Source organism: Anolis sagrei, chromosome 7 (genome assembly GCF_037176765.1).
Source record: "Anolis sagrei isolate rAnoSag1 chromosome 7, rAnoSag1.mat, whole genome shotgun sequence".
Taxonomy (NCBI): Eukaryota; Metazoa; Chordata; class Lepidosauria; order Squamata; family Dactyloidae; genus Anolis; species Anolis sagrei.
Window position 1 is genome coordinate 14,726,765 of NC_090027.1, and position 25,870 is coordinate 14,752,634.

General features: G+C 41.3%; 1 protein-coding gene across 1 annotated transcript in view; it reads right to left on the bottom strand.

Moving 5' to 3' along the window:
* LOC132782716 (interleukin-36 receptor antagonist protein-like) overlaps positions 1-25,378 on the bottom strand; it is a 29,662-nt gene extending 4,284 nt beyond the window's left edge. The window contains exons 1-3 of the mRNA XM_060787609.2: positions 25,320-25,378; positions 15,041-15,181; positions 1,221-1,337 (exon numbers count right to left, since the gene is read on the bottom strand). Coding sequence (XP_060643592.2) covers positions 1,221-1,337; positions 15,041-15,131 — 208 coding nt within the window. The 5' untranslated portion in view covers positions 15,132-15,181; positions 25,320-25,378. The remainder of the gene's footprint in view (positions 1-1,220; positions 1,338-15,040; positions 15,182-25,319) is intronic.
* Between the last annotated feature and the right edge of the window lie 492 nt (positions 25,379-25,870).

Here is a 25,870-nt window from a genome sequence, read left to right on the forward strand (position 1 = left end):
GAATCCGGGAAGAGTGAGTTGAGCTCCCTCTGTCAGTTCCAGCTCCCCATGCAGGGACATGAGAGAAGCCTCCTACAAGGATGGTAAAACATCAAACATCTGGGCATCCACTAGGCAATGTCCTTGCAGACAGCCAATCCTCTCACACCAGAAGTAACTTGCTGTTTCTTAGGTCACTTAGGTTCTTAAAAAAAGTATCATCTATGATTCTATGATTCATGTGTCCGTGGGCCACACAAGTGCAGGAATAGTTGTGGCCCAACATTGAAGGATACTCCAAAGTTGGGGGAGGCTCCAAATTCTGGGCCAGAATTCATAGTATCCCCTGACTTTGGTTAACATGGAGCAAAATCATACAGTTTTAAGGGACCCTTGCCTCTTGTTACCCCAGATCGCTCAGTGCAGCCTTTGGGTTCTGTCCGTCCTTTTGAAAATAAAGACACATTTTCCCCTCTGATAGTCTGCTGAAATTTCTCCTCTTCTCCAGAAACTCTCAAATATGATTGCCAATTATTTTAAAATTACTTCTGTCCATTCTTTTAATGCCCTTGGATGTAATTCATCTGGAGCCAGAACCTTCAATTCAGGTATAATAACCAGATATCCCTGCACTGTCTCTTTACCTATTCTATGCTGTGTTTTCCCTATTGGCTCATTTGTGTCATTGTCCCCAAGGTGAGCACTCTGAGAGAGAAGTGAGGCACAGAAAGTGTTGAGTAGTCTTGCCTTTCCTCTGTCACCATACACATTTCACCAGTGGGCCAGTGATTAAACTAAAGGCTAAAAAAGAAGAATAAATGCAATCTATAAATTCGGTGACATGAGTCCCTAAAGCCAACTTTCTTGTGTCTAGACACCCGGGAAGTGGGTCTTTTTATAAATGACAAAAGAAAAGAAAAGAAGAAGAAAATGATCTCGGTAAAGGGAGGAAAGGGGAAAACATCTAGCCTTTTCAATCTCCTCACATGGAGAGGTGAGCCTCCACTACCTGCCTTTTTCCTCTCCTTTCCCTCTTCAATCAGGATTCCCAATCAAGTGGAGAGACAGGACATGTCTCTCACACTCACAAACAGAGGGAGTGGAGCTATGGTGTTCATTCACAGACACACACATACCCATGTTATCCTTTTTTGTGAATGCCAAGAATAGGGCTCTTGTTCCCCAGTTTCAGAATATGAGGGAACGAATTGACAAAGTGAGTACAATATAGGAGATGTTACCTGCTGAGTTGGAACCTTTAGGAGCCGCCACCAATGTGTTGTTCGACAGGTAAAGGTATTTCTGGCCAACATCCCAAATTCGGTAATGCCAGGGTTCTGCCAGTTCTGCTGTAAATACTGTTGTATTTGTGGAATAATGTTAGTATGGAAATATAATACAGATATGTTTATTAGGCTTAGGTAAGTTCATTCGTTAGTTTCTAAAATTGTAATTAATTCAGATTAAATTACCTTTTGATCCAATTTCGAGCCATGCAGGAATAGTGGGTGGAGCAATTCCGAACTGAAATAACCTCCCCATTGTTCGGAATTATTTTCGGATGTGGCTTTGCACGCCCGGCAATGCAAAGAGGGATGAGGTGGGCATGGCTAAGAACAGCTCTTCCTGATGGCCACTGGGGGAGTGGCCTTCAGGAAGAGCTGTTCTTAGCCACACCCACCTCATCCCTCTTTGCATTGCCGGGCGTGCAAAGCCACCAATGCAAAGAGGGACAAGGTGGGCATCGGTAAGCACTGATCTTCCTGAAGCCGTCATGGAAGAAGTTGATGTTCTGTTTCTGCAACCAGTGTCTCATAGTTCTAACGTCTTCATCAGAAGCAATAATAATAATAATAATAATAATAAGTAAAACTTTATTTATACCCCGCTACCATCTCCCCAAGGGACTCGGTGCGGCTTACATGAGGCCAAGCCAACAGCACATCAATAAACAAAATTAACAAAAGCAATCAATACAATACAATTAATATAAATCACACAAACAAAAAATTAGCAATAAACAATAAACAGTAACACACAGCATTTAAAAAACCTATTGTAATAATTTAAAATTTAAAAAAATAATGCTGGGTGTGAACAAGGTAGGATATAACTGGGATAGGGTTTTCAAAGAGAGATGAGGGAACGCAGTCAGTCCTAAATCAGTGGTAAAGTGCATTTTGAGGGCATATTGTTGAGGGTTTTCCTTATTCTGGGAAGGCACACTGGAACAAGCACGTTTTCAGGCTCCTCCTAAAGACTGCCAGAGATGGGGCATGTCTGATGTCCTTGGGAAGTGAGTTCCAGTGTCGGTGGGCCACCACTGAGAAGGCCCTCTCCCTCGTCCCCACCAATCGTGCCTGTGAAGGAGGTTGGAGTGTGAGCAGGGCCTCTCCAAATGATAGAAGAAATTGTGTGGGTTCATACACAGAAATGCGGTCAAGCAGGTAAGCGGGTCCTAAACCGTTCCGGACTTTGTAGGTAAGAACCTGCACCTTGAATTGGGATTGGAAAATGAACCGCAGCCAATGGAGCTCCTTAAACAGGAGGGTTGACCGCTCTCTGTAAGAAGCACCAGTTAGTAATGTCCCTGCAGATCATCTTTCATTATCGAAAACAGATGGAAGTCAGACGGTGCTATATCTGGACTTGTATGGAAGATGCCATATGGTGGTGAGATCCAGTCTCTGAAGTTCTGCTGTGTACCCATTGTGCACAGATCTTCCAATAGCCAAGCAAAGCAATAATGCGACCCACACGTTCTTGTGAAATGCCAATTATGCTTGAAATTCCTCTGTTGTCAAGAATTCTTAACATTGCTTAAGTCACATTGACCGACAGTCTTCCATACTTCGCACTTTAACAACACAACTGTTCAATGCTAAGGCTTCCCACCAAAATGGAACTGTAGAGGAGAGTCTGCTGAACAAGCCAGTACCTGCCACATACAGTACTGCCATCTGTTGAGGAGCTACGAAGGTGGAGGCATTACTTTTCATTCAACCCTCATAGGTGATCATTTCTAATATCTACATAAGTGAAAGATTTTTTAATGTAACATTATACACAGTATCAGATCATTACAATTCTTGCTCATGGATTCTTTTCTTTAATTCTTTTTATGGGAATCTTGTGTCTATTTGACACTATAGAGAACCAAGGGCCGTTCCACACAGCCCTATATCCCAGAATATCAAGGCAGAAAATCCCACAATATCTGCTTTGAACTGGATTATCTGAGTTCACACTCAGATAATATGGGATTTTCTGCCTTGGTGTTCTGGGATATAGGGCTGTGTGGAAGGGCTCCTAGTGGAGACAATATCCCCCATTGAATTCATCTTGATGGTGCCTCCTGTTTCATTTCAGTGATATTCCGTTTTGCTTATTTTTATAGCATTTGTTTGCTCCTCAAAATAGCAGAAGTAGAGAAATTCCTTATAGTTCAATTTATCTCCATTCGGGAACAAAAATGTATCCTTTAATAGGTAAATTCAATTATTATAATCTGAATAAACTGCAATATTGATATGTGAAATGTTATAATATGTCAAAGTACACTATATATAATGCAGATTTGTGTAAGTTTTCTTGTCCGTGTTCCAGAAGCATTCTCTCCTGACATTTCACCCACATCTATGGCAGGCATTCTCAGAGGTTGTGAGGAATGTTGGAAACTAGGCAAATGAGGTTTATATATCTGTGGAATATCCAGAGTGGGAACAAGAACTCTTGCCTGTTTGTGACAGGTGTGAATGTTGCTATTGGCCGCCTTGATTAGCATTGAATGGCCTTACAGCTTCAAAGCCTGGCAGCTTCCTGCCTGAGAGAATCCTTTGTTGGGACCCTGATTGTTTCATGTTTGCAATTTCCCTGTTTTCTGAGTGTTGATCTTTATTTACTGTCCTTATTTTAGAGTTTAATACTGGTAGCCAGATTATGTTAATTGAATGCTTGCCTTTTTGTGTGTGTAAACCACCCTGAGTCCCTGTTATTAAAGTTATTATTTTGTTGACACAAATGCATAGTATGTCATAGCAAATGAGATCTATATGCTGGATTTCGTATCAAAAAAGCACCAGTCAAACACTTCCCAAGCATCTAGGACTGTGTGATGTATATTATTATTATTTTTATTATTATTATTATTATTATTATTATTATTAGCTGTCCCCTGCTACGCATTGCTGTGGCTCTCATGGGGGTTTTGTGTGGAATGTTTGGCCCAATTCTATCATAAGTCCCAGCAAGTACAAATGTCAAGATTCTATTTTCCCCAAACTCCACCAGTGTTCACATTTGGGCATATTGAGTATTCATGTAGTTTCGTCCAGATCCGTCATTGTTTGAGTCCACAGTGATCTTTGGATGTAGGTGAACTACAACTCCAAAACCAAAGGACATTGCCTACCAAACCATTCCAGTATTTTCTGTTGGTCATGGGAGAACTGTGTGTCAAGTTTGGTTCAATTCCATCGTTGGTTGGGTTCAGAATGCTCTTTGATGGGAGGTTAACTATAAATCCCAGCAACTATAACTCCCAAATGATAAAATCAATTTTTTTAGTGAAGGACATGTATTGTGTTGTAAGGTGTCTTGTGTCCAAATTTGGTGTCAATTCGTCCAGTGGTTTTTGAGTTCTGTTAATCCCACAAATGAACATTACATTTTTATTTATATAGATTATTGTTTCATGGTTTCCTCCTTTCTGTTGAAATTGTCCACATGTTCACACCTGCCTTGAGCAGACAAGAATCCTTTCTCCCACCCTGGGCATAATTCCACAGATATATAAACCCCACTGGTGTCATTTCCAACAGACCCCTCAACATCTGAGGATGCCTGCCATAGATGTGGGTGAAATGTCAGGAGAGAATGCTTCTGGAACATGGCCACACAACCCAGAAAACTCATAGTGATTCCGGCCATGAAAGCCTTCGACAAAACACATATATAATGTATTTGAAGTTCCTAAAGTAAGAAAGTAACTTTTAATAAGTGACTTTCAATCCTAATTTTTCAATGGTCATACTGCATTTCCCCTCAAAGATTTATTCTAGAAAGAGAAAAAGAAAGGACTTCAACATTTCTGGAAATTTTAGTCCCCTGGGCTGCAAATGAACTGGGCTGCAAGCCTCAAGATAGTGCTTGTTTCATCTTTTTCATTCCAGTCAGCTGCCCTGGCTGAAAACCAAACATACTGGTTTAATTGGTTTTTCCCCAAGAGATTCAACTCCCTTTTAATGCATGCTTGTCATTTTCCGCTTGGCTAAAGATGTCTGTTTGTCAGCGGGGATTATCACACTACACTGTTCTGCGATTACACCTTAAATCTTATGCCTGCCTCCTATGGAATCTCAGCATATGTAGTTTAGGGAGGGGTCTTCAAAATTGGTTCTGGGACTCACTACAAACTCTTTTCAAATAAGGTGAGAAGACAATGAGTCATAAAGTCCACAATCCAGAAGAGAGTTCAAATGGCAGTAGTATCCAAATGATGATGGAGCTTAGCTCTCAAAAGAAATCTTCGTAGGGAAAATCCTACAAGGATGACCGGGTAATATTATATACCCTGTTCAGGGACAATTTCCCCTACTTCAGGAGTTAATAACACAGTGATATTAGCTTATGTCTGTAACAAAACATAGAATAACAAGTAATTACCAGCACATTTTAAAAATGAAGATAACCCAAAAAGATAGTTACAATACTTACATAATGCCTGAAGCTTTACATAGAGTGACTCTGCTAAGGTGATTAAAATTGCGAGTAATGTTAAATATCCATCCACATGCTTATATAGAGTATAGAAGAACTTAGAGGAAACAGCTAAAGTTAAGTGACTCATCAAGTCCCTGAGGAGAAAAGGTTTTAATGTGCCGTCGGGCCTGGGGGCTATAACTCTTAGTGAAAGAGGCATGGACGTGACACCTTTCCCCCAGGGGATTGCTTCTTGTCCTCCTTTAGGAAAACTGGAACTCTCAAAGACCAAAACACTGTAGATAACTCAAAATAAGTTTAATTGTTCACAAAGAGTTATCCCTTTAAGACAATAAGCTGGAAGTTTCAAAGGGGTAAAGGAAAATATACATTACAGTCTCTGGTTGTCTTGGGTCCAAGGAGTTTTGCAGCTGAGAAGCTTTTCCAAGTTTCCTCTTTCTCAATGGCTGTGAATGCCGGAGCAATCCACAACCCCAATCCAAATGGCCTATGTTTGAAGACACAAAGTCTTCTTCTGGTGCCAAAGAAGTGGTTTGAAGGTGCTTGAGACTTCTCAACGTCATCCAGGTCAGTCTGAACATGAAGCATAAGTCTCAAGGGTAAGAACCTCAGAATTGGTGCTGAGAGGTAATTTAATCAAGGGCTTCAGAGAGAAGTCTCTCTCACACATCCATCTGATAGAAAGTTTGATGGTGGAATGGAAAAGGAAACACTGTTCTGCTCTCTAGGAAGAGGTGGGATCAAACAGTTGAGCAGGAGGAGCAATTTAACTGGTCCGAACAACATTTATTGACAGCTATAAATAACCAATCAGTCCAACTATACATTTACAGTGTAAAAAGGGAAAATCAGGCATGATACAACAGTTCAAATCCTGCAACTTACAGTTCTACATATAGGTGGCGACCCTTGCGCCGTCACATTTAAACTTAAAGATCTAGTACATTTCCCTTTGGGATAATAGATTTTCCAAGTCCATGTGAGGTTTTGGAGTAATACATTCCAGAGAACAAAATTTAAAAGAATTAGGTAAGTGATTACATTGTGTAAAATGAGAGAATAACGAGAATTCGGTAGAAAGACATTTAATTCTGGATTTATGTTCTGAGATTCTGATTCTTAGAGGTCTACTCCTTTTACCAACATACCATAGATCACAATCATATGCCAAAAGGTAAATGACATTGCTACTGTTGCATGTGGAGAAATGTTTAAGTGTAGTGCCCACTTCGTTTCTATAGTTCTAGACATCCTTGGTCTTCCAGGATTGTGAGCAGCATTTACAATGTCCACAGGGGTAGTGGCCTCTAAAGGTGCTTTTGGGTTTAATAGTGGGAGTAGTTAAGTCACAGGGTATATAATATTACCCGGGCATCCCTGTAGGATTTTCCCTACGAAGCTCCATCATCATTTGGATACTACTGCCATTTGAACTCTCTTCTGGATTGTGGACTTTATGACTCATTGTCTTCTCACCTTATTTGAAAAGAGTTTGTATCGCATATGCTTCCCTGAAACCAGTATATATTGGGATCTTACAACTGTATGTTTGAGAGCGGTTGCTCCTTTATAATTTATATGACTGTATTACATGTATTATATTTGAGAGCAGTTGCTCCTTTTTATTTCACTCTATGTGAATACATTGAATTACACTGAAGTATATACTGAATATCATATGCTTTATGCTCCCTGAGTATTTTTTCCTGACATAGATTATTTTGTGTATTTTGACACCCTACAAGTATTTTGGGATAGTGTATTGTTCCCATGAAACCCAGCAAAACTCTCAAGTGTCATGATCTGTGCATCTCGAGCTGCATACGACACCCCTATTCCCAGCTTCTTGAAGAAAAGATTGAGCTCTAAATGGAGTGAGGGGTAGGAATGCATGTTGTTTGGAAGTGAAATGTTTTCCACCCCGAGGAAGAATTTTTCATCAGCTGTATTTGATACAGAGCTTAGGAGTTGTTTGTTTTCTCAGATTCTTCCACCCATACGTAACTACAGGAGAAGAGATACCGTCAGTTAACCTAAGTCACTGTTTCTCAACCTGCTGGTCAGTACCCTGGGGGTGTGTGTGAAGGGGTGTCAGAGAGGTCGCCAAAGGCCATCAGAGGGGTTCCATGTGGGAAGATTGACCCAATACTATCATTGGTGAGGTTCAGAATGCCCCTTGATTTTAGGTGAACTATAAATCCCAGCAACTACAACTCCCAAATGTCAAGGTTCCCAAACTCCACCAGTGTCCACATTTGGGCATACTGAGTATTTATGACAAGTTTGGTCCAGATCCATGATTGTTTGAGTCCACAATGCGCTCTGGATGTATACAAATAATAATAATAGTAATAATAATAATAATAATAATAATAATAATAATAATAATAATAGGCTCTCCGTGGACAGTTCCTGGGAAAATTGAGAGCCAAATTAACAAAGAAAAAACATGGCTGTGGCTCACAAATGGAACTCTGAAATAGGAGACAAAGCAGGGCCTGATTCTGGCAGCCCAAGAACAAGCCATTTGAACCATCAAAGCCAGAATTGAAAATGTAGACTCTGCAAGGAAGCAGATGAAACAATAGATCACACCCTAAGCTGCTGCAAGATGATCGCCCAGACAGATCGCCCAGACTACAAGCAGAAGCACAACACCGTTGCTCAGAGTATTCATTGGAACTTGTGCCACAAATACCATCTGCCTGCGACAAAGAACTGGTGGGATCACAAGCCGGAAAAAGTTACAAAGAATGAATATGTCAAACTACTCTGGGACTTCTGGATTCAGACAGACAGAGTTTTAGAGCACAATACTCTTGACCTCACAATCATGTTAAAAAACAAAGTATGGATCGTCGATGTTGCAGTCTCAGGTGACAGCAGGATTGCAGAGAAACATCAGGAAAAGCTGACATGATATGGGGATGTAAAGATCGAACTGCAAAGATTCTGGCACAAGCCAGTCAAGGTGGTCCCAGTGGTGATCGGCACACTGGGTGCCGTGCCTAAAGACATTGGCTTGCACTTAAACACAGTCAATGCTGACCAAATTACCAGCTTCCAGCTGCAGAAGGCCACCTTACTGGGATCTGCACACATTATTCGCCAATACATCACACAGTCCTAGACACTTGGGAAGTGTCCAATGTGTGATCCAATACAACAGCCAGCAGAGTGTCTGCTATGGACTCATCTTGTTGTGTTTCAAATAATAATAATAATATTCATCATCATCTTTATTTATACCCCACCACCATCGCCCCAAAGGGGACTCAGGGTGGCTTACATGAGGCCAAGCCCAGTAGTCCAGTAGTAGATCATTGGATCTACTACTGGCCCAGTAGTCTACTACTAGCCCAGTAGTAGATCATCGGAGTTGTTCCGGGTTGTTGGGGAACTCCTTCAGCCACCTGTGGTGGAGGAGATTTTTGACGACCCGGCAACTCGGTGTCCCGATTTCGCACACCATTTTGCAGACAAAGTCGCTCAGATACGCCTTGAGCTCGACTCCAATTTCATCGCAGTGCCAGAGGAGGTGATTGAGGCATCTGCTTGTCCGATTTTGTGGGATTCTTTTAGGCTTGGTCTTCCTGAGACCGTGGAGAAGGTGCTTGGGGCTATGAGGGCAACCACGTCGGCTCTGGACCCTTGCCCGTCTTGGCTGATTAAATCGGCCAGGGAGGGGTTGGTTGATTGGTTTGGGTTGATCATCAATGCATCATTGGAGCAGGGGTTTTTTCCATCTCACCTGAAACAAGCTGTGATTCGTCTACTCCTTAAAAAGGTTTCCCTTGACTCCACGGTGCTGAACAATTTCAGACCAATCCCCAACCTCCCTTTCTTGGGTAAGGTGCTGGAGCGGGTGGTCGCCTCCCAGCTCCAGGGCTTTTTAGATGACATCAACTACCTAGATCAGTCACAGTCTGGTTTCAGGCCTGGTCACGGTACTGAGACAGCCTTGGTCACTTTGGTGGATGACCTCCGTAGAGAGGTGGACAGGGGGAGTGTGACTCTGTTGGTTCTCTTGGACATCTCAGCGGCTTTCGATACCATCGATCATGGTATCCTTCTGGGACGACTCTCTGGGATGGGTCTCGGGGGCACGGTTTTGTCATGGTTCCGATCCTTCCTGGAAGGTCGATCCCAGATAGTGAAGCTGGGAGACGCCTGCTTAGACACCTGGCCTTTGACCTGTGGAGTCCCACAAGGCTCCATTCTGTCTCCCATGCTTTTTAACATCTACATGAAACCGCTGGGAGAGGTCATCCAGAGTTTTGGAGTTAGGTGCCACCTCTATGCAGATGACACACAGTTCTACTACTCCTTTCCACCTAATTTCAAGGAGGCCTCTCGTGTGCTGGACGAGTGCTTGGCCGCTGTGTCTATCTGGATGAGGAGGAACAATCCCGACAAGACAGAGGTCCTTCTGGTCGATCGTAAACCTGACCGGGGTATAGGGTGGCAACCTGTGCTGGACGAGGTTACACTCCCCCTGAAGCCACAGGTCCGCAGTTTGGGAGTCCTCTTGGATTCATTGCTCATGCTTGAGGCTCAGGCGTCAGCGGTGTCTGAGAGGCCTTTCGCACAATTGAGACTCGTGCGACAACTGCGACCGTACCTCGCGAAGGCGGATCTGGCTGGGGTGGTCAATGCCTTGGTCACCTCCAGATTGGACTACTGCAATGCGCTCTACATGGGGCTGCCCTTGAAAACGGCTCGGAAGTTTTCAAGGGCTCGGAAGTTCCAACTGGTTCAACGAGCAGCAGCCAGGATGCTAACTGGGGCCCCTTACAGAGAGAGGTCAACCCTCCTGTTCAAGGAGCTCCACTGGCTGCCGTTTATTTTCCGAGCCCAATTTAAGGTGCAGGTGCTACAAAGCCCTGAACGGTTTGGGACCAGCCTACCTGCGTGACCGCATTTCCATCTATGAACCACGTGTTCACTTTGGTCATCTGGAGAGGCCCTGCTCGTGATCCCGCCTGCGTCGCAAGCGCGCTTTGTGGGGACACGGGACAGGGCCTTTTCCGTGGTGGCCCCCCGACTCTGGAACACCCTCCCCAAAGATCTTAGACAGGCCCCTACACTGGCAGTCTTCAGAAAGAACCTGAAGACCTGGCTGTTCCGATGTGCCTTCCCAGATTAGGAAATCTCCATTACCAAGTCCCAGAAGCACTTTACTAGAACTAATGATTGCTGCACACTGCACACTGCACACTGCACTTGCCCTATAAGCCTTATATTCCACCTGTCACATCAGCACTTTTAATCGTGTACGCATTACTCTGGCCCGGCCCAGTTTTATTGTGTTTTAGTGTATTGTTTATTGCCTGTTGTTTCTTTTGCTTTATTTTGCTTTAATTGTTTTAATTTGCTTAGGTTTGTATTGTTATATTGTGTGTTGAGGCCTTGGCCTTTGTAAGCCACATCAAGTCCTTTGGGGATGCTAGCGGGGTACAAATAAAGTTTAATAATAATAATAATAATAATAATAATAATAATAATAATAGTGCAAATTACAATACAATAACATAAAAACATAGAACAACATCGCAATAAAATAAATCAAGCATAAAATACAATAAACAGTGCAAAGTAATACAATAAAAATCAGACACAATCACAATGAGCGGGCCATGTGTGCAAGATACAATGATAAAAACTCAGGATGAGACAGAAATAAAACATATATGTTTATAAGGAAACTCGTAAACGGGATAATGGAGATAGTCCTTCATGCAGGCAAGAGGCAGTGCAATATGAGGGCACACATTCTTGGGGGAGTGATAAAAGGAGATGTAAAATCACTCTCCAAAGGCACAGCACAAAAGCCAGGTTTGAGGTTCTTCTTGAAAGTTTCTAGAGTGGGGCTTGCCTAATCTCGCTGGGCAATGCGTTCCAGAGTTAGGGGGCTAGGGAGTAGAAGGCTCTCTCCCTCATTCCAATAAGTCAGGTCTGTGATGGTGGAAGGGGCGAAAGAAGGGACTCCACTGAAGAACGGAGGAAATGGGCAGGTTTGTGAGAGGAGATACGATCACGAAGGTAGGCGGGTCCCAAACCGTTTAGGGCTTTATAGGTGATGACCCGTACCTTGAATTGGGACCAGAAAATAAACGGCAGCCAATGGAGCTCCTTAAACAGGGGGGTTGACCACTCCCTGTAGGTGAACTACAACTCCCAAACTCAAGATCAATGTCCACCGAATCTGTTCCGTCTTCCAGGAGCTTGGTTTGCATTGCCCCTTAGTTGCATAAAAAAGCATCCCTTTGCATTTTCCCTCAGGGTTGCTAGAGTCTCAGCAGCACCCTGAAAGTTAAACATTAACAGAGGCCAGAAGCCAGCCTGCAAGCCTTTTGCAGCTATTCGTTTAAAAAGGTATCCTTTTGGTCTAGAGACCACCCTTTTTCCTGGGGATAAGATCTCCATTTTGGAAAGGCTCTCCTGCCTTCTTTAGTATAGAAAAAGCCTCAGATGTGCTGGTGGCCAAGCTAGGCAGCTCGAACAAGCCATTGTTAGTACGGTTAAGGTTACCCTCTCGCCTTTGAAACTGGTGCTGAGCTCAGATAGAGAAAGACCCGCTCTTTCTAAAGGACAGTAGCTCAGCGCTGGGACCGAGAATCTCTCAGGATTTCTCTGCCATTGAGAGAGGCTCCATTACTTCACCTCCAAAACTAATCTTGAGCTTAGATAGGGGAAGACCTGCTCTTTCTGAAAGATAAAAGCTCAGGGTTAGGGTAAAAGATCCCAGGATTTTTCTACCGTTGGGAAAAAAGTTAACTTGGTAACTGAAGGAAAAGGGAAAGAAAGAACATCTATATGGTTTCCTAAACTTGACTGTTTGTGTTTGTAACTTCATCAAGCTGTGCCAAGTCTGTCAAGGACTTTGAAAAATAAGTGTTCTGTTGATGTTCAAATCTGGACTGGCCTCAGTTGCTGAGAATCTTGAGCTTCTAAGAAAGGCGCCCGCGGTTCACCCAGATAAAGAGAGAAGCACATCTTAGTTTTAACTTTATAGTGCCTGGGTGTGATGGCACAGAACCATTCCAGTATTTTCTGTTGGTGATGGAAGTTCTGTATGCTAAGACAGGTTCTGATATGGAGATATTGGAAATATAGATATTTATATATATATTGTATATACATTACAAGCACTGAAATGTAGAAAAAATCAGATTCTCTCTGTATCAGGAAGACAAGCTGACAGGACAAAAGGGATGCTGAAGGATCTGTGTCCAAAGCACAGGGAAGAGGGGCGTGAACATTCCAGGAGGGGGGAGATAAGAAAGGCCTGGCACAGACAGAGGTAAAAAGTAAGGAGTTTCTCTCCCTTCCTCCTGACAGGTCAAAAGTAGGCCTCTTGATGGATCTAAGCTGAATCCTAGTTATCTCTAATGCTGTAAACTGCTTTAGAAAAAATATAGAAACATGCCTCTTGCATGTAGGAAGACATAATTTGATATTTATATGATGCAAAAAGTGACGTAGTGATGATGTTACATATGTAGAAGCGTGTTTCTTTGTTTGCCTGCACTCTGGTTCGCTTTTGGACGCAATTCCACACCAGGGTCTCAGCTGAAAATGAAGCCATACTTTTCTGCCTCACAGAAAGGATCGATTTTGGTATTATCTCTCCTATCAGCCATAACTTCAATTCCATGGTTGATGGAGTTCAGAATGTTCTTTGATTTAGGTGAACTATAAATCCCAGCAACTACAATTACCAAATGACAAAAGCAACTCCTCTTCCCCAACCCCCTCAAAACCCGACTAATATTCAACTTTGGGCGCATTGAGACAAAATTCTCCAAACACAGAGAACATTAATAACCAAAATTTATAATAATGTATTGGATTGAGCAACAGAAATGGAACTTATAAAAAATTGTATGATCAGATGGGCCCAAAATTTGAAGAGACCCATCCATTTAAAAGAATGGGAATCAAATTGGAATAAAAAAAATAAAATATATCTATGCGAAGGATTTAAAAGAAAATTGGCTTAAAATGTTTCACAGATGGTATATGACACCAAAAAAAATAGGTTTAATGTATAAAAACATGGATAATAACTGCTGGAAGTGTCAGGAGGTTGAAGGTAGTTTTTTCATATGTGGTGGACATGCAAGAAAGCACAAGAATATTGGAAAAATATCCATGAAGAAACACAAAAAATATTGGGAATTTCATTCCCAAAAAACCCGGAGTATTACTTACTAAATATTACAGATTTAGATCTTTCCCTAGACCTAAATAAAAACATACTATTTACCTATATAGTAACCCTATACCTAAATAAAGACATACTATTTACCTATATAGTAACCGCTGCAATGATAGTATATGCAAAGCTTTGGAAAATGGACAAAATACCGGAGGTAGAGGACTGGATAAATAAGACTCAAGAAATTAAAGATATGGACAAATTGACTTTTTTGTTGAAAAAGAGTTCGGGAAATCCAATAAGAGAGACCAATTGGTCACATTTTGAAAAAAAAATAAAGGAAAAGAGGAAGGAAAATACTAATGGATGAACAGATTCCTATAAGTGACTCAGGACAAGGTTGTTTGAAATAGGAGATACAGCCTCTTTTCTGGGGATGTAAAGAAAGAAGATCCCTTGGAAGGAATAGGTAAGACAAAAATAATGGAATAAGACAACACACAACTTAGCGAAGACACAGAATGGAAGTCAACAAACTATTTTTGTTTTTACTTTCTCTCTCTCTCTTTTTTTTTTCTTTTTCTTTTTCTCTTTATCTCTAGTCTGAAACTTTCCTACTTTCCTATAATTTAATGTTCTCCCACTTTCCCTGTAATTTTTTTCATTACTTGTCTATTTACCTTTATATATATATATGAATTTATAACTCAATAAAATTATATTAAAAAAACTTTGGGCGTATTGGGTATTTGTGCCAAATTTGGTCCAGTGAATGAAAATACATCCTGCATATCAAATGTTTATATTATGATTCATAACAGTAGCAAATTTTCAGTTATGAAGTAGCAATGAAATTAATTTTATGGTTGGGGGTCATCACAACTTGAGGAAATGTATTAAGGGGTCGCAGCATTCGGAAGGTTGAGAACCACTGCTTTAAGTTAACCTTAGGTTAAACTGAACTTAATTCCAAGTTACTTCAATTTTTAAAGATTGCAAGCAATGCTTTGACCTGGTGAGTTTACTCTATGAAAGGGTCCTGATAATTACAAGTGAATCCAGATATTAGCATCCTGACATGTAAGGGTTTTTCTTTCTTCCTCTCGTGTAAGATATCTGTGCAATTTGTAAAGTTGTATTGGGTAACAAAAAGGAAGTGTTTTAAAAGTTCTTATTCACCCATGTCCTTTGGATTTGGGAATTTATGAAATAAATCTGCCATTTCTTCAGCGACGCTCTTCTTGGGCTTCATTTCTACAGTCTTCTCCATTCTTTCTCACGGACAGGTTTGCACAATATGAATTTCTCCTCCTGCAGTCACTAGTGTTAAAAGAGAGAAATATCATAAGCTAACATTCCTGACGAGCAGAACACTGAACATAAAAAAACATTTTGCAAAAAAAAGAGTAATGGAAAGATTCTCTGACTAATTTATATGCTGCTGCTGCAAGTTCCATGTCATCATAGAGTCATAGAATCATAGCATTGGAAGAGACAAGGTGGGCAAAGTTCACTTTGAGGCAGTGTTTCTCAACCTGGGGGTCGGGGCACCTGGAAGGGGGAGGTTATGAGGCGGGTTTCAGAGGGGTCACCAAAGACCATCAGAAACACATATTTCTGATGGTCTTAGGCACCCTTTTGGCAGAGAAGGCTGAAGATCTCTCCACCTGTCCTTCTCTTCCTTTTTGGTGTTGGTGAACTACAACCCCAGAATTAAAAAAAAGGCCCCTACCCCCCAGTATTCAATGTTGGCCATGGAGGTAGTGTGCCAAAGTTGATGCAGATCCATTGACGGCTGGGTTCAGAGTGCTCTTTGGTTGTAGGTGAACTATAAACCCCAGCAACTACAACTCCCAAATGTCAAGGTCTATTTTCCCCAAACTCCACCAGTGTTCACATTTGGGCATATTGAGTATATGTGCCAAGTTTGGTTCACATCAATCACTGTTTTAGTCCACAGTGCTCTCTAGATGTAGGTGAACTACAACTCCCAAACTCAAGGTCAATGCCCCCAAGATCTTCGATCATCTGGAGAGGCCCTGCCCTCACTCCCATGCCCTTCGCAGGTGCAATTGGTGGGGATGAGGGAGAGGGCCTTCTCTATGGTGGCTCCCTGACTCTGGAACTCACTCCCCAGGGACATCAGACAAGCCCCCACATTGGCAGTCTTTAGGAGGAGCTTGAAAACGTGGCCATTCCAGTGTGCCTTCCCTGAATAAAGGAAACAATGCTTTGATCTGACTAATTTTCTGCAATATGTCCTCTGAAGCACCTTATCTACCCATTGGATTGATCTCCCTACGTTACCCTTTAACCTCCCCCCCCCCCCCCCCGCTTAGACATATCTTACTTCTGTTCACACCCAGTGTTTTTAAAAATTTTAATTGACTGCATCTGGTCCTGCCCACAGTGTTTTTATATTTCTTGTGTGTTATAGTCTATGTGTTATTTATAGTATTTGTATTGTGTTTTAGTTGCTTGTTTGCTTTGTTGTGTTTACTGATGTATTTTGTTGGTCTTGGCCTCATGTAAGCCACCCCAAGTTCCCTTGGGGAGATGATGGCAGGGTATAAATAAATATAAATAAAGCTATTATTATTATTATTATTATTATTATTATTATTATTATTGACATAAGTATCAGCCACAACCATGAGTTGAACTACAACAGTGGATAGACTGAAACTTGGCAGGCTTACAACCCTGTTCATGCCACCAATTTGAGGGGATACCTCTTGTATTTTTCATGCCTCAATTTGAGAGGATACCTCTTGTATTTTTTTTAATTTGTAAAAAAAAAATCCTAAATATTAGTCAATGGCCAAATCGCCCTGAAACTTGACAGGCTTAAAGTCCTAAATGTTGCTTGCAAGTGTTCAAAGTTTCATCCTGATAGCCATAAAAATGACAAACAAGCCTTAAAATATTGCCCATTGCTGCTAATGGAACAAATCTTAATGAAGTAATTATGAATATTCAGAGATTCAGATTACAAATCAGAACAGGACCCCTCTGAATCTTTACAAACATTAGCAGGGGCCATCCAAATTTCTGAAACGAATTACTAATTGGATTTCAGCAGTTTTGCATGAGAGAATTGGCCGTCTGCAAGGACATTGCCCAGGGGACACCTGGATATTTTGATGTTTTATCATCCTTGTGGGAGGCTTCTCTCATGTCCTTGCATGAGGAGCTGGAGCTGATAGAGGCAGCTCATCCGTGCTCTCCCTGGATTCGAACCTGTGACCAGTTGCAGTTTCTCAAGTCACTCTTGGTACGACAAAAAAAAAGCGGTTTTGCACACCTCTACTCTTCACTTGTAATGTCTTTCTCTTTTTCAACTGGCTTCCACCTCACCAAGTATTCTTGTTTTCCATAATGACTTTTGCAATCTACTCTAAGACTCAATCCAGGCCAGAGCTATATTCCATTTTTCACTTGCAATATCCTGCCTCAATATAACCCTACTATCTTGAATGGCTGAGTTCTTCCACCCCACAAATCTGATGGGTCAACTGCATTTCATGAAAGTTAGTATAATATGAAATATTAAATGAAATGCAGCACTCACACACACACACACACACACACGCACCACCAGGCAGAGAATTTCAAATCTTTGGAAATAGAGGTAAAGGTAAAGGTTTTCCCCTGACATGAAGTCCAGTCACGTCTGACTCTGGGGTGTGGTGCTCATCTCCATTTCTAAGCCGAAGAGCCAGCGTTGTCCATAGACACCTCCAAGGTCATGTGTGCCAAAGTGAGACACCTGGGTCATGCACAGAGTACTTGAGGTTTCCAGATCAATTAACACACTGCAGACTTCTTAAGTTTCAAAACAATAAAATTTACTGAAAGCATCATCTATACACAACTACATGTTGATGAGGAAAGATGGCGACTAACAAAGCAATAGCATGAAACACACAGACAAAGAAAATCCGCCCTCCTGTCTTATCTATGTTCTGGCTGGTACACTCCCTATTTTTCTCAGAGCAAAGGAATTCAGTTATCACAGTTTCAAAGATTCTACTGTCTGGCCTGTAACTCTGTAACAATAACAATTTGCTGAACGTGTGAACAAAAATGAACATGACTGAATCCATCTTAAGATACAATACTAACACACTGAAAAAACATATATGAAATAATTGCAATTATCCTGACAATCCCCCTCTTTTTTCAATGTGGTTCAATAACTCTAATACATCCATGTGATCTGCATAATTGTAACATCTTAAACTATAACTCTTAACTTTCCATTTCAGTATTCACTTATTCTTACTCTTTAACTTCACTCTTTACTATATAACAATTGTCTACTATTCTTAACTTCTATAATAACTTCATCATTCATTTGCTTCTCTTAACTTCTTTGTAATCTGATAACATTTCCATTACATATAATTACCTCTGATTGTTTCCATTGCATCTTTAACACATATAATAATTCCTTCTCCATGTATCTCTGCATTGCTTCATTGTAACTTTTATACACACAATAATTTCTTCTCATTACATTATTCCTGCAATTTTATAATGTCTTAGTACATACAATGATATCTCCATACATTTCTGCATTTCTTTTACATATTAAATCCATATAATTACTGCTCTTCATTTCATAATATATCTCTGTGATTCTATAATCTTTCCAATACACACATTTACTTCTCTTCATTACTTCTTATTACATATTACATATTATTTCTTAATACATATATTCCTTCTTTTCTTCTTAATACACCATTTTTTATTATAACTACTATACTTCATTACCTCAATACTTTAATTACCATTACATTTCATAATCATTTCATAACCATTATAACTCTTTGAGCTCTTTAAATTCCACCACATGTTTTAACTTCTTAGTCTCAATACATCAATACAACATTACAGGGGAAATGAATGCATCATAAAATCTTAGCAATACACATAGCAAAACTACAATACATAAAACACATTGCATTTTAGCAAAGGCACCTATGCTTTAGTTGAACACAGTTTCAAATACCTTGCATTACTATGTTTTTGATACTCTAAACCAAATCAAAACAAATTCATTTTACTTCAGAACACTCTTGACCCTTGTAAAAACTAGAAATCTCCGTCATCCCATGTTGTGTAGTCTTTCCCTACTGCAACTGTGTCTACGCCCCCGGTGGCCAAATTATGGTACTGCATGTATTTCACTGCATCTCTTTCATTCAATGTAACTTGCTCTGAATATATCTTCCCTTCAGGTGATTCTTTCTTAACTTACACACTCTTTCTTTCAGGTGTTTTTGTCATTTTCCCCCTACTCTTTGGTGAGTCTGCTTCTGACTTGTGTGTGACTTCTTTTTCCTTGGAATGTGCACCTTGTTCTACCTTCTCTTGCAGTTTCTGCTTCACTTCTGCACATGGCTTAACTGTTATCTCATCCTTTCTCTGTGTATGTGTTTCTAACTCGTGTTTCTTCTTAACTTCTGTACCCGTGACAACACTCCTTTCCTTTCTACGTGTATCTGGCTCAATCTTTACCTCTTGTCTCTGCTTCTGTTCAATCTCTGCGCCTGATGCAACTGTTCTCTCCTCTCTCTTCATGGGCAAACCATGTAAATTCTCTGTGTTAGTATGTATGTCTTTCCAGTCTCTCAATCTTGGAAAATATGCCACCCTAGCATATTTAACTGTCTGTGGTGAACTTAAAAACTTCAGACAATCTTTATGATAACCAATAAAAGACATCTCACGGAAACGATTGTTTCTGTTCCTCTCATTTACAGACAATAACACATTTGCATAGTGACCAAAGATCCTCATGTGTTTGAAACTTGGTGCATAGCCATACAGTTTACGAAAAGGAATATCATCCAACACCTGATCCCACAAACGATTCATTATGTAATTACTTGTATGAATTCCTTCTGGCCAATAATTTTTTGAAATTTTCCCGTCTTTAAATAGACATTCTTTCATTTCATTTATATACTCCATTCTTTTATCTGCAATTCCTTCCTCATTCTTGAGCTGACTCATTTCAATAACTTCAATACCTTCTGACTGCACAAATTGTTTTAACTCATCTTTACACACTTCAGCTCCTCCATCAATGTTCCAGATGTGCATCAAAAACATTTTCAACCATTGTTTTCTTTAAGACTTCCATGTCAGCATGTCCCATTATTCTATGAAGCAAATGTATGCATCTATCATGCTGAATTTCATTCTTAACACACAGTATTTGCACATTCTCATTGCTCTCTGTCTGGTTCAATCTTTCAAACATTAAGTACATCTTATCCTTCTTTACTCCTTTTCCAACCAAAATTCCTTGCCTGTCATAAACATAACAGTAAATTCCCTTGAATTTCACATTGTAATTATAATCAGTCAAAGTTGCTATGCTCAACAGGTTGGTTTTCATTTCTGGTACATACAAAACTTTCTCCCAACAGACATTAATACAAGGAATAAAACATGTACCAAATTTGTTAAACAGTTGATAAGAACCATCTGCCATAGTTACCATGTTACCCTGAGTGTATTGAACGTTGGTCATGTTGTTCAGACTATTCGTTATATGATGTGTACCCCCGAGTCCAAAATCCATCTGTCTCTTTTGATGTCATCCAGCTCTCCTGCAGCCGCAACCATTATTCTTGCTTCCTCTGCACAGCTTGGGACAGTTTCTTCATAATAGCCCCCTCTGCTTATGTAGCTTCCCTGACCTCTGGCTCCATGAGCGCAGCCACCTCTGGGTTGATCTCTTCTTTCAACACAATTACGAGTCAAATGTCCAAACTTACTGCATCTGTAACACCTCCGATCAGCCCCGGCTCTGGTTGTCAACTCCTCCACACAGGAATCTTTCTCTCTCCCGCCGCGTCTCTGCTCATCTTCACAACAGCTTTTTCCGGCTCCATATCTCCCATGAGCCATTCCTCTGAGTTGAATCCTTCTCTCTTCACAAATTCTGGCAATATGTCCCCTTCTGTTGCAGCAAAAACACGAAAATCTGCATATCTCACTGACGATTCACTGTATACTCCATCACTCTGTCTGTCATCCTCAAAGGCTGGGTGGAACTTTGAAGCAGCCATGTCTTAGCACAGATTTCTTGTAGACCCTCGGAACCGAGTATTGCCCAGCTGAATGATTACATACGAAACAACACAGCTTCTGGCAGTCTACCTTCTGGCACTTAATGGCTTTACAGCTTTAACACGTTCCGGCATCAATCACCCACTTCACAACTTCTTAATGGGTCTCAGCACGCTCCGCTGAACATCTTTGCTTCTGCTTTCAATCAGGCTGTTCCAGTTTCCATGCTCCAGCAACCTCCTGCGTCAACTGGGTTAAACTCCACGGTTCTGGTCAGCAAGCTTGTAGATCTGGATCTTGGTAAACCTCCAACGACTTCTGCCAGACACTCAGGATCTGGGCCCATAACCAACTGTCAAAGTGAGACACCTGGGTCATGCACAGAGTACTTGAGGTTTCCAGATCAATTAACACACTACAGACTTCTTAAGTTTCAAAACAATAAACTTTACTGAAAGCATCTTCTATACACGACTACATGTTGATGAGGAAAGATGGCGACTAACAAAGCAATAGCATGAAACACACAGACAAAGAAAATCCGCCCTCCTGTCTTATCTATGTTCTGGCTGGTACACTCCCTATTTTTCTCAGAGCAAAGGAATTCAGTTATCACAGTTTCAAAGATTCTACTGTCTGGCCTGTAACTCTGTAACAATAACAATTTGCTGCACATGTGAACAAAAATGAACATGACTGAATCCATCTTAAGATACAATACTAACACATTGAAAAGCATATATGAAATAATTGCAATTATCCTGACAATGTGGCTGGCATGACTGCATGGAGCGCCGTTGGAAATGGAAAGTGGGCAAAATTCATTCTAAGTAGGATACCAAAGGAATTTACCTTGTGTCACTTTGTTTACTTCAGTGTCAATATGTATATGGATAAAAGACAAATGTTTATAAGGCTTCCAAAACAAATGTTTCCATTTGGATATTCAAATATGCAGATATCAGTGTACACACATACACTGAAATAGGAAAAAGCTGGATGCCAAAGTAAAGCTCTTTTGGAAATCTATATTTCTGAAGCCCTGATAGCCTTCAGTTATTCAGACATAAAAATAAATAGCGACACTATACATGTCCAACCTAGGTAACCATCTACCAATCTGTTCCATCCCCCAACCAACTCACCCTACCCCATCCTAGTTCAATGCACAGGCACACATAGAACAATGCTGGTATTTCCATGGAAGTGGAGAATTACTATTATTATTATTATTATTATTATTATTATTATTATCTTTATTTGTACCCTGCTAGCATCTCCTGAAGGACTCGATGCGGTTTACAAAGGCCAAGGCCTCAAAACACAACGTAACAATACAACACCTAAAGCAAATTAAAAATAATCAAAGCAATATTAAACAACAAGCAATAAACAATACATCAAGACACTATAAAACTGGGCCGGGCCAGAGTAATGGGTACAGGATTAAAAGTGCTGATGTGACAGGTGATATGTAAGGATTATAGGGTAAGTGCAGTGTGCAGTGTGCAGAAATCTTCGTTCTAATAAAGTGCTTCTGGGACTTGTTATTGGAAGTTCCTATTCTGGAAAGGCACATCAGAACAGCCAAGTCTTCAAGTTCTTTCTAAAGACTGCCAATGTAGGGGCCTGTCTGAGATCTTTTGGGAGGGTGTTGCAGAGTGGGGGGGCCACCACAGAAAAGGCCCTGTCTCGTGTCCACACCAAACGTGCCTGCGACGCTGGTGGGATCATGAGCAGGACCTCTCCGGATGAACAAAGTGAGCGCGTGGGTTCGTAAACAGAGATACGGTCACGCAGGTAGGATGGTCCCAAACCATTTAGGGCTTTGTAGGTAAGCACCTGCACCTTAAATTGGGCTCGGAAGATAAACGGCAGCCAGTGGAGCTCCTTGAACAGGAGAGTTGATCTCTCTCTGTAAGGAGCCCCAGTTAACATCCTGGCTGCTGCCCGTTGGACCAGTTGAAATTTCCGAGCCGTTTTCAAGGGCAGCCCCACGCAGAGTGCATTACAGTAGTCCAATCTAGAGGTGAATGAAAAAGATGTTTTCTTTTAAATTGCATTAAAAGCCTCAGGGTGCAGTTTCGGGACAGCTCCTTTCCATCATGAGCGACCAGTGTTGTCATCACAACATTGTCTGTGCGCATTCAGAAGAAGACCTACAAGCCACTCTAAACACCTTTGCAGAAGCATATGAGAAGCCTGGCCTGTCACTGAACATTGAGAAAACCAAAGTGCTCTTCCAGCAGTCACCAGCCAATCCCTCTCCAATGCCAGAGATACAGCTTAATGGTGCAACACTAGAAAATGTTGACCATTTCCGCTACCTTTCCACTACCTCTCCACAAAAGTCAACATTGACACTGAAATACAACACCACCTGAGCTCTGCGAGTGCAGCATTTTTCCAAATGAAGCAGAGAGTGTTTGAGGACTGGGACATCCGTAGGGATAAGTACAACAAAATAGCCAGTTCAGCCAATAATGTGACTGTTGAAACTTATTATATAGTTCAAAATCATAGCGTTCACCAGACTGGCAGTGGATAAGTGGAGAAGAAGATTGGAAGTCGACGTGAATTCCCCTCCCCCCCCCCTTTTCCTTTTTTTTCTTTTTTTTTCTACTCTCTTGCGCCCCCCCCCCCCCCACCAACTTAATTTTTTTTATGTATAGATTCGGCCCAACATCACCCTACTCTCCTACCTTTGTTTTATGTATAAATAAAAGAGAAAATGTATTTAATAAAAAGTATTTTTTTAAAATCATAGTGTTCACAAAACAATATTATATGTGTTTGGTACAGTACCAAACTTTTGTTGTACTTATTAACTCAGGAACCCATTCATATTGTACATCCGTTTATAAAGCTATTGTCCTCCCAACCCTGCTGTACGCCTGCGAGATGAGGACTGTCTACATCACATGCAACTCCTGGAACAATTCCATCAGCACTGTCTCTGGAAAATCCTGCAAATCTCTTGGGAAGACAAGCAGACAAATGTCAGCGTGCTGGAAAAAGCAAAGACCACCAGCATTGATGCGATGGTCCTCCACCATCAACTCCGCTGGACCAGCTACGTTGTCTGGATGCTTGACCATCTCCCAAAGCAGTTGCTCTACTCCGAACTCAAAAATGGAAAACAGAATGTTGGTGGACAGGGAAAGAGATTTAAAGATGGGCTCAAAGCCAACCTTAAAAATTCTAGCATAGACACTGAGAACTGGGAAGCCCTGGCTCTTGAGCGCTCCAGCTGGAGATCAGCTGTGACCAGCAGTGCTGTAGAATTTGAAGAGGCATGAATGGGGGGCAAAAGAAAGAAACGTGCCAAGGGGAAGGCACGTCAAGCCAACCCCAACTGCCTTCCACCTGGAAACCAATGCCCTCACTGCGGGAGAAGATGCAGGTCAAGAATAGGGCTCCACAGTCACCTACAGACCTACCGCCAGGATACTACACTTGGAGGACCATCATCCTCAGACTACGAGGGATCGCCTAAGTAAGTAAGTTGTTATCAGAAGTGGAGTCCAATTGAGCAGAGAGAAGAAAGGAGGCAACACAGGCCTGATTCATACAATTTTCCCTGACAAGTGCAAAGAAAGGGATCTGTTTTCAGTTGCCTCTGTCGATATTTTATTTATTTATTTATTTGTTTATTTATTTATTTATTTACAGCTTTTATATTCCGTCCTTCTCACCCCGCAGGGGACTCAGGGCGGATTACAGTGTACACATATATGGCAAACCTTCAATGCCAATTTTTGACATACAAACATAGACAGATATAGACAGAGGCTATTTAACTTTTTCTGGCCGCCTGGGGAGCTGTCGCTTTCATCGTCCATCTGCGATGCTGATGAAGCACTTCCGCATTCCTCGCATGCTTCCCCGCTGGAATGCTTTGCTGGAGTCTTCTTTATGGCCTCATAAATCATTTAATTTAGCCTCCCCACACTTTTAAGATGGTACCTTATTTTCCTACTTGACAGATGCAACTGTCTTTCGGGTTGCAAAGGTCGACAACAGGCTACACACAATTGGTTGGAAACCCACTCCAACCCGGGCTGGCTTTGAACTCATGACCTTTTTTTGGTCAGAGTGATCTTAATGCAGCTGACACTCAGCCAGCTGCACCACAATCCCGGTGCAATATCAATCCTCATTCTAGTCACTCTGTGCTCAAAAGCGTGGGCTGCTCTGTTTCACATAAATTCCAGAGTAATCCTCAATTTTCCTTTGTGTGGAGCTAACCCGATTGAACCCAGTTTTCTACTCACCTCACGGTATATAATCAATATGGACAAGCCTTCAGTTTATCACCAAATTACCAGAATGATAAAGGGGCCAGAGAGATAAAGTGAAAAGACAGTACCTGTCCTGATCCAAGAAAGTCTTGGACTGCAGCTTCTGACTCCAAGCAGTAATCCCTTTCTGCAATTTTCACAGGGTTTTATAAGTCATGACTTAGTGACACTTGTGGGCGTGATCTGCATGCTTCATAAGAATCAGATGCAAACATATATTAAAGCTGTGTGTCAGCGGGCTGCTATTCCTGTTTTATCTTACAGCAGTTGATCCCAACCTTAGGTTCTTCAGTTAGTTTTTGGAGCATTCCTGGCCTCATTTCTGTTCTTTGGCCATTCTAGATGGAGATATATAGACCAAAAGATACAAAGTTTGGAGGAATGTCAATACAAGGCAGAACAAAATGACACTATTTCTAAACTGATGTACATTTTCTGGGAGAGAGGCACTTTCCTATTCGAGTTTCAACAGCCTAGTGAGAGATGACTGTGTGGGGTTTGTTTTTTTAAACCTGTCTTCACACTTACTTACTTACTTAGGCAATCCCTCATTGTCCGAGTAAGATAGTACTCCAAGATCAGGGCACTGGTGGGTCCGTAGGTGACTGCGGAGCCCTAT